Source organism: Vigna umbellata, chromosome 3 (genome assembly GCF_029865625.1).
Source record: "Vigna umbellata cultivar VRB3 chromosome 3, Vumbellata_1.0, whole genome shotgun sequence".
Taxonomy (NCBI): domain Eukaryota; kingdom Viridiplantae; phylum Streptophyta; class Magnoliopsida; order Fabales; family Fabaceae; genus Vigna; species Vigna umbellata.
The window spans coordinates 20739892-20749998 of NC_142167.1; the positions used below are offsets into that span (position 1 = coordinate 20739892).

General features: G+C 32.5%; 1 protein-coding gene across 1 annotated transcript; it reads left to right on the top strand.

Moving 5' to 3' along the window:
* The first annotated feature begins 5061 nt into the window (after nucleotides 1–5061).
* Nucleotides 5062–8370, top strand: DWF1 (cell elongation protein / DWARF1 / DIMINUTO (DIM)). The gene is made up of 3 exons (XM_047301159.2): nucleotides 5062–5191; nucleotides 5934–7199; nucleotides 7647–8370. Exons 2-3 carry the CDS (start codon nucleotides 5952–5954, stop codon nucleotides 8097–8099), a joined length of 1701 nt encoding a protein of 566 aa, XP_047157115.2. The 5' UTR covers nucleotides 5062–5191; nucleotides 5934–5951; the 3' UTR covers nucleotides 8100–8370.
* Nucleotides 8371–10107: the final 1737 nt, after the last annotated feature.

Genomic DNA, 10107 nt, shown 5'->3' on the forward strand with positions numbered 1-10107 from the left:
TTAAGAAAAATTAAGAGAGAGAAATTATTCTTCTTCTGAGGTCACTTTGAATTGAAAGGATTCAGTACATCCCTTTTCTAACTTGAGCGTCGGAGTGCCTTTGCAGGTAATCAGCCCATTTTCCCATCAGAGAACATAACACAGAAAGAGATATATCACGATAACAGCATCACAGGAAGGAGCAGTTGAGTTTTGTTAGGTTCGTATCTCGGTTTCCACGTCCATACAGAAACATTAATAAATAATTTGAACTCACTTAGCAGAGTTAAAACTCCTGTATCCCATATCAGGTTTTCCTTTTTGGATTTCTAACTTCCTATTATTGACCAATCATTTTCTGATTAATCCTTTTCCTCTTTTGACTTAGCATAATGATATTCATTAAGGAAAATATAAATGCTGGATTCAATTACAGTTCATAAATGATTAAGACATAGCAATCAGTTTTTCATATTGTTTGTATGTATCCTTTTGGAACACTTCCTTATTACCACATGGTCCCTCACCCTAATATTTTTGCATTACGGTCCCTACTGCACTTCTGTTCATCTCAATAAAATAACAAAGTGGAGTTAGAACCACGTGTCTTTGATATTATCGCCCAAGTATCCCAAAGCCAAAAAGATGACAGGGTAATATTTTTAAGAATATTCTTTAAAAAGTTTTAAAAAATATAATAATTAATAAGTTCAGCTTTTGAAATAACAATTGAATTCAATATTTTATTTTATTTTTATATTTTTAAAAGCAACTCTCACTAAATTATTTTACATGTTATTTATAATCCCCTGTTTGTTCTAAACAACATTAGATAGATGCTTTTATGTTTCCCATACCCTAATTAGCTTCCCAAGTACAATTAAGACAGCCGAAATAAACATATTTCATTGAAGTTTTATCCATACTCCCGTTTTTAATTATTATTTTGAAAAAACCTTGTTAAATATATTTCTTGATCTAGGTAAAAAAAAAACTTAAACAACTATTATAAAAAAACATATAAAAAATACAACTCTTGCTAATCTTTTATATTTTTATAGGACTATTGCGCCTATTAGAATAAGTTTTTTAATTAAGACTCATTGGGAGAAGAATGATTGATGTTTGAAACTTTGTTTTCATCTTTATAAGGTTATATCATTGGTTGATATATTTGAAATATTGTTTTTTTAAGCTCGAAACTTTGTCATGATTGTGGTGTAAAATTATTAAGTGTATTGAAACAAATTCCAAATTAAAATATAAACAGAATGAAAGTTCATTTTTTAATAAAGAGTTAAAAATTAGAAAAATAGTTTTAAAGATGAATCATATTTTTTTTAAATCTCGATTGAAGAGTTTATCTTTTATACAGAAAAGTCTTGAACGGTTGTTTATATGTAATAAATAATTTAAGTACACTTTCGTCTTTTAGACTTTGTGTTCACTTGAATGAATTTGAGAGAGTGATTGAATGAATTTGAGAGAATTTAACGGTAAATTTTTTTGTTGTTTATTTGAGTGGATTTTGAGGTAAGTGAGAGTAGATTTGGAAGTAAATTGTTTTAATCTGTCACATCAATCAAATCTTACACTAATTATTATAAACTTTATATTCAAATCTAGTCTTACTTACCTTCAAATCCATTCAAATAAACAACAACAAAAATTACCATCAAATCCTCTCAAATCTATTTAATCAGTCTCCCCTAAATTCATTTAAGTGAAAAGGGGTTAACTTTGAAATAACTTTCATAGATAAAATTGTGAAGAAAGTATAAGCTTTAGCATAATGTTAAATAAATAAATAAATAAAGCTTTGTTTATACTTCTGAAATATACTTCAAATATTGTGAAAGCAAAATTATACTTAAAATATGTCTACTCTGTCAAAATCTTAGCCTAATCATGCACATGTAAGCAACTTCTTGCCTACTATGAAATATTACTAAAGTTATGCCGATCATGAAAAATAATTTAAATAGACACTTAATGTCTGATTAGCTATCTTAAACCACTGTTAAAAATAAAAAACAGTTTACTATAAATCATGATAAGGGATTACATCTTTATAAAAACACATTTTAAGCATTTCAATGACAAAAGAAACTAACTGTAATATTAGTAGAAATTAAGACTTATTTTGATATTAAGTTTGTGTTTGGAAGGTAAGAAATATTTAAATTGTGCTTTACTACAATTTGTAAACAATGTGAGATTATTTGACATAATAAAAATATAATATCTCGTTGAAATTTAAGAGAATGTTTAGTTATTCCAATGTAAAATTTAAGGTATCAAATGTTTAATTATTGATTTTGCGATAGATGTTATTGTTCTTATTCTAAATATGTTCAATGATATTATTAGAATTTAGGTTTAATGTCTCGGTGAATTTAAAATAGATCTTTTTTTTTCGGCGTCTTAATTGGGTCTTTTTTTTTAAGATTGTATCAATCAGATGTCTGTCGTCAAATTGGACAAACAGATGTTTAAGTTTGGGTTACGTGACATGATCGCTGTATTCATTAATCTCACGTGGCATTAAAAACGAGTTTTGTATTAAAAATTTGAATTGTACATATGTGAAATCAGATTTAGAGAAGGGCAAAGTGAGCAAAATCTAAAAATTTAAGTGCAGCCCCCTACAATTCAGAAATGCAAATGAGATTAAAAAAAATTGAAACTAGGATTCGTGCGAGAAAAAAGAAAGCGTTCTTTCTTCGATTAGATTCGAAGTTATATATATGTTTTCGAAAATTTAACCATGGAAAAGACAAAAATGAAAATTGGTCCTACTTCCATAGCAAAAGTTATGTACAATAGCAATTGTGTGTGTGGGTACAGTGTCATAGATCTATGGGGAAATGCCCAAGTTGACAATTCACCAATCAGCTGCTCCAGATGACGAAATCAAAACTCGTCGGAGAGGACTCGCCGCTACCTCCCAACCGCTTCGCCGTAATCTAACTCTGGCGGTAGACCACGGCGTTAGGGGTAGGTAAACCACTGCAATAGCAGTAAAATGGAGAACGAACCTGTAAAATTAAATTGAAAAAAAAAATTAAAGATGCTGGGCCTTGTTCATGACAGAGAGACGACTGGGCCTGGGCTCGAAGGCCGCTCTCTTCCTTTGCTGATGAGAACTGGGTTGAATAAGTGCGGTTAGGGCACGTTTCACCCACTCACCATCCATGCCTCTGATCCTCACAAGCGAGTTCTTCATCGCGGGTCTGCGCATATTGAGGCGATTAGAGGGGTAGGAATCCGTGTGGTGGTTGTTGCTGGTAGTGTTCTTGTGTAGGCTGCATCAGAAGGAGCCGGGATGTGTAGTAGGGGAAGACATGCATGCTTTTCGTTATTCATCACGTGTAACCCAATGTTCTTCACCCAGTGCTTCGAAAGAAAGAACGCAGTTTTTCCCCAATCTCATTTGCATCTCTGAATTAAAGGAGATGCACTAAATTTTTAATATAGCTCAAACCTAAACCGTAGTTTGTCTAATTTGATATTAGATCTTTAATTACTACAATTTTATAAAAGAAAAAATTAATTAAGACGCCAAAAAAAATCTATTTAAAATTAATGCTAAAAATAGTAATATATCGAGACTTTAAACTTAAAATTTATTATTATATATTCAAAATATTATTTATTTGAATTTTATATTACTTAAAAATATTTCGAAAAATGAAAAAGGAAATATTTAAATTATATTTAAACTCGAGTTTTTAATTAAGTGAAATTATTAGATATCATAAAAGTAATTATAGAAAATAAAAGATAATTAATTGAGAGACACGGTGTTATTAGCATTTGTTTTGGACAATAAAGAACATTTATTACTAAAAAAACAATTCTAACTTTGCAGTGGTTAGAGTGTCTGTAAGGCACATGGTGGGGACGCATTCCACGTGATTCAGGAACAGAGTGCCAATGAAATTTGCTTCCTTTGTCCCTCTTTACGTGATATTCTAATCTTTTGGATCTCATTTCTTCCATTTCTTTTTCCTTTTCTATTTCATGCATATCAATACGACAAACTTTCAGTATACTTTATTTTCCACAAAGTTATCTTTTTGAGAGGCCCATTTTCTACCTTTTTCACAGTCTAAATATTTCATATCATTTATTTTATTTTATTCAAAGATTATGACATAAAAGATAAAATGAAATTATGCAAACCCATACTTTCGTTTTTTCTATTAAAAAAAATCAACGGTTGTACTGATTTTAGAAATTGAAATTATAACATTTTTAGATATTGTAATTATATGATTTTGATTTCTTCAATTATAAATATGTGTACATTACGTTAATAAAAGTTAATTTATTCAATTATAACTATTAATTAATCAATTAAAGATTTCGAAAAATATTGATACCATTATAAATGAAAAGTTAATTAAGACTCATATATATATATATATATATATAATGTTTACTCTTTAAATTGAATTATTATATAATAATTGACATTTATGATATTTATTTTCCACACGATGTGGTTTTGAAGGTCGGGAGTGACTTTCTTAATATTGGCTTCTCACTTGGACTTTTTTTTATTTGTTTATTAAGTGAAAGATAGTAATAATTATTTTGATAGTATTTTTATTTTTGTAAATATTTTTATAAGCGGACACAAAACTATTGCTAAATATATAAAAAAATACTTCAAAATTGAAAGTCAAAATAAGAGCTTTATGCATAGAGTAATAATAATCTGTTAATTTGAAAAATAAAAATGCCTTTGTTAAAAAATTAAAGAAATAGGTTTGCAATCATACCAACAGCTAGACTACCCTAATAAAGTTAATTATGTGTAATAAAGAAAACGTGGTACATGAATAAATGAATTTAAATAACATTAAAAAAATAAAATGTAATCTCAATTTAATAATTAATATTTTTATTTAATAGCGTATTATTACAGTCCATCTTCTATCACGTTTTAAAGCAGTTAGATCCAAAAATCCCGAGCAAAGTAATAGTATTTTCCAGCGAATCACACTCCCTAAATAACATTATTTATTAGAAGTAGTCATTGCAGAATAAAACATAAGATGGAGGACTGGAGCAGAAATGAATAGAAGGACCTAAGTGTAAATTTCCGAAGATGTTGTCGTGCACTGTAGAGTGGAATAAAAAGCCACCACACTCTTTCTGATTCACTCTCACTCTTGCAACTGCAGCCTCACTCTCACTCTCTCAGGTCTCTCTCTCTCTCTCTGTTCTCTGGTTTTTCTTCTGTTTGGATTCATGCTATGCAGATTTATTATGGTTTTCTTCTGTTTGGATTCGTACTCTGAGCTTTTCGATCTTTTCTTCTGTGTTTTTTCTTCTCTTTGCATTCTGAATTTCTTCTCAAGGCTTTTTCTATGTTGTTTTTTCCTTGATTTCACCTACACGCTTCTTGCTTCACCGGATTTGGTTCAAACCACGCCAGCAAATCTATGTCGAACAATCTCTTTAACCTACATTTTTTTTTTCGTTACTTCCATTTTCAGGCTCTATTCGCATTTTCCGTATCGTAGGGTCTCAGATCTTTGTTCTACACCGTTGGATTTTCATTATTTTTTCGATTATTCTCTGTTTCACGCTTCTGTTTTAAATTATGGCTTCTTTCGAAGCAGTTTCTGCGTTGTCTTTAACAGGGGCGGCGGTTTTGAATAGCGGTTCGATATATCGTAAGACCACGTCACAATTGTTCTCGCCACACTTTAACCTTGATTTTGTGGTCAAAATCACGTTTGGTTGTGACGTTTGCATTATAGTAATTCTGTTGAGGATTTTGTCGTAATGGCTGAGAATTTTTATGACTTGATAGTATTTGTAGTTCTGTATGGACTTATTTTGTCTTTCTATTTATTATACTTGTGTGCATTTATATTTTTGTGTTTGTAGGTAACTGTCGACTTTAGATTTTTGATGATGTAATTTTGGTGATGTGGCAGGAGTAAATCCTCTTAGCGATGTCGGATCTTGAGGCTCCCTTGCGCCCAAAGAGGAAGAAGATTTGGGTGGATTATTTTGTTCAGTTTCGATGGATCATTGTTATTTTTGTGGTCCTTCCCATTTCCTTCACCATTTATTTCCTTACATACCTTGGGGATGTGAGATCTGAGTGGAAGTCCTATAAGACCCGTCAGAAGGAACATGATGAGAATGTGAAGAAGGTTATTAAGCGTCTCAAACAGAGGGATCCATCCAAGGATGGTCTTGTCTGTACTGCTCGTAAGCCCTGGATTGCTGTTGGGATGCGGAATGTTGACTACAAGAGAGCCCGCCATTTTGAAGTTGATTTGTCCGCTTTCAGGAATATACTCGATATCGACCGAGAACGGATGATTGCAAGAGTGGAGCCCCTAGTCAACATGGGACAGATCTCCAGGGCGACCGTACCCATGAATCTTTCCCTTGCTGTCGTGGCCGAGCTTGATGATCTCACTGTCGGTGGTCTCATCAATGGCTATGGAATAGAAGGAAGCTCCCACAAATATGGCCTGTTCTCTGATACTGTGGTGGCCTACGAACTTGTGTTGGCTGATGGTTCTCTTGTTAGAGCGACCAAGGACAATGAATTCTCTGATCTATACTATGCCGTTCCTTGGTCTCAGGGAACGCTCGGCCTTCTTGTAGCTGCTGAGATTAGGCTTATACCCATTAAGGAGTACATGAAGTTAACCTACAAACCTGTTGTTGGCAACCTGCAAGAACTCGCTCAGGCATACTGTGATTCTTTTGCTCCAAGAGATGGAGACCAGGATAATGAGGAGAAGGTTCCAGACTTCGTTGAAACAATGATTTATACTCCGACAGAAGGTGTGATGATGACGGGAAGATACGCTTCAAAGGAAGAGGCCAAGAAGAAGGGGAATAAGATAAACAGTGTAGGATGGTGGTTTAAACCCTGGTTCTATCAGCATGCACAGACGGCACTGAAGAAAGGAGAGTTTGTAGAATTCATTCCAACCAGAGAATATTATCACAGGCACACAAGATGCTTGTACTGGGAGGGAAAACTTATCCTCCCATTCGCTGATCAATGGTGGTTTAGGTTTCTGCTTGGCTGGTTGATGCCACCAAAGGTTTCTCTCCTCAAGGCAACTCAAGGTGATGCTATAAGAAACTATTATCACGAAATGCACGTAATCCAGGACTTGCTTGTTCCTTTGTACAAGGTGGGAGATGCTTTAGAATGGGTTCACCGTGAGATGGAGGTAAATCTTCTTACTCAATGTTAACAGTGTTCTACATTGTTTTTTCAGACTGTTTGAACTAGAGAAAGTTGTTTATTTAATAATATGAAGCAAAAGTTGAGGCTGAACACTCAGTTATTTTCGTTGTCTGTTATGTTCTAATTAAAGTAAATCCCATGTTTTTTTATCCCCAACTCACTATTTTGTATTAACATCTTAACTAATTCCTGTCTCGTTTTTATAACTTGTGAAGGATTTGTTTACCTTTCGTCGAATATTCAAGAAATAGTATTCTGCTTGTCTGATTCATTTGATGTTACTAATTTTTCTGAGTAGTACTAGTTTATATATATATTTCAATTAAAGCTGATATTTCTATTTGTTGTCCCTGGAATTTATTTTTCTTATATAACCCAGTTGGTGCTGTCGTATATTTTGTTTCTTACACTGCTGATTTTCCATACATAGGTATACCCCATTTGGCTCTGCCCACACAAATTGTTCAAGCTGCCTATCAAAACTATGATTTACCCAGAGCCAGGGTTCGAACTACATCGTAGGCAGGGAGACACCCAAACTGCTCAAATGTACACAGATGTTGGAGTTTACTATGCACCAGGTCCTGTTCTTAGGGGTGAGGTATTTGATGGGGCAGAAGCAGTGCGTAAGTTGGAGAGCTGGTTGATTGAAAACCACGGTTTTCAACCACAGTATGCTGTGTCCGAGCTGTCGGAGAAAAGCTTCTGGAGGATGTTTGATGCTAGTTTATATGAGAGTGTTAGGAAGAAGTACGGAGCAGTTGGTACCTTTATGAGTGTATACTACAAATCTAAGAAGGGCAGGAAAACTGAGAAGGAGGTACAAGAAGCGGAGCAAGCGCACCTTGAAACTGCATATGCAGAAATTGATCAACCAGAATAGACTGATCTTGAATTTTGATTAATCTGATGGTAGAATTTTTTGCATCTCAGGCAGGAGTATCATCAAGCCACAGACTGATTTTAGTTTTGATTCATCTGATGGTAGAATTTTATCGCTTTTTTATTCCGCATTTATGGTTTTTCCTTGTAATTTTTCACCACTGGCTTCGGATAGCCTTAGTTGCTGTTCTGGTGTTCCTTTTGTTATTTCGTGAATTATGAATTATGTGGACTTCAAGTTATTTAGACTGAAATGGTTGAGTTCTCGAGTAGATCTTCTGTACAAATAAAATGCTTCACGGCCTAGTCAACTCCTGCTTTCACCGGTTGTTGCACGTAGATATGCACTCTGTATGCCGGTGAGCTGGTCCTACCCCATTTCAGTCCTTCAAACATCCTCTGCGTTAACTTAGGTTGTTCACTTCATAAATTAACTTTTACTCTGCCCTTTTTGCTTGTGCTTTCTAAATGAATGTGAAAAAGCGAAGTCGATTCTTCATTCACTGATTTGAGAACAAACAACATATATTTGACAACATATATTTGACTGATGTGTTGAACATTATGTTTTTTGTACACTAAATTTAGACACCTAGTGTTGAGACAAATTGGTCCTCGCCTAGCTATTATACCTGATGCAACCTCTTCCGAATGGACCTGACCACGACACGATGTGTGTTTAGGTCTACAATTAGATTGCTGGTGGTGTTTTTAGAGTTACTTATGTTTGAATATTAATAGAAACTTAAGTAATATTGATAACTTACTGTTAAGATTACTGTTAAGATTACTGTTAAGATAAGTCAAATATTTTATTAACGGATATTAGACAATCAAATATTGTGTTAGTTATAATTTAGATATTATAATTTTTGCAGAGTTGTGCATTTATCAGTGTTTTAATATATATATGAAGAATTATAGGATTTATATATATATATATATATATATATATATATATATATATATATATATATATATATATATATGTGTGTGTGTGTGTGTGTGTGTGGGGTACTCTATTATTTGAGATAATACATCAGAATTATTTTTTAAATATTTTAACATGGTATCAAAGTTATAATTAGAGCTTATCTTAGTTATATTTGTTGTTTGTTGTTTCATCCTTAATCGGGTTGATATTTGTCTCACGTTGGAAATGTTTATACCTTGGCGTGAAGGGGTGTTAGAAGTCTCACATTAACTATAAATAAACCAATTTAGAACATATAAGTGGGTGAAAATTTTATCTTACAAACCGTTTTTGTGGATTGAATTAAGCTTAAAGTTCACTTTTTAACAACAAATTCTTTTCGAGTTGATAACATGATAAATATTTTGTGATTTATGTTTGGTAAAAAAAAAATAGTTTTATCTGGTATTATTTTTTGGTAAAAAAACGTATTTCATTTCGAAATCTTTCTTTACTAGAACATTATTATTTTCTTATTGACTACCGTAATTCTGAATGTTTTTTAAAAACTAATAAAATTGTTCCAAAATCATAAATTTGAAAAGTTTTTTGTTTTGTTTTTATGATATAGTTTTATGAAAAGTTAAACTACAAAGTCGTCATTACATAAGTTTTTATTACTCTTGTAAATAATTTCATTCTTATTACCCTTGAAATCCCTCTCAATAAAAAAATATTTTATTTCAAAACTTGAATTTATAGATCATGTAATTTCATTCAGAGAAAGAGTGAGGAAGGGAAGTTGTATTGAGCCCTTAGGAGACTTGCAATGTGATATCCCGTGTTCATGGTTATCAATGCAATAGAAAACGTGTAAGCCTAATATGAGAAAGACTTCACAAATGAACATCAAATGGTTTTCCTTTTCAATGAGGTTTTCAAAATGTTGATGAATACAAGGTTTGAATGGTCAAAACAAATATTTAAAAGGTTTGGCGGAGATGTGAAGGGATATGATTTTTGTTAAATTTGTTTCAATTTCACATTTTCCTTTGATTGGGGGAAGAAAAAAATATAAATTGTTAGTTTCGTTAAA

Excerpts from the sequence above, each read along its gene's own strand:
- DWF1 (XM_047301159.2), top strand. The coding sequence starts at position 5,952 with ATGTCGGATCTTGAGGCTCCCTTGCGCCCAAAGAGGAAGAAGATTTGG. Across the intron at positions 7,200-7,646 it reads GGGTTCACCGTGAGATGGAG|GTATACCCCATTTGGCTCTG; the intron begins GTAAATCTTCTT and ends TTCCATACATAG.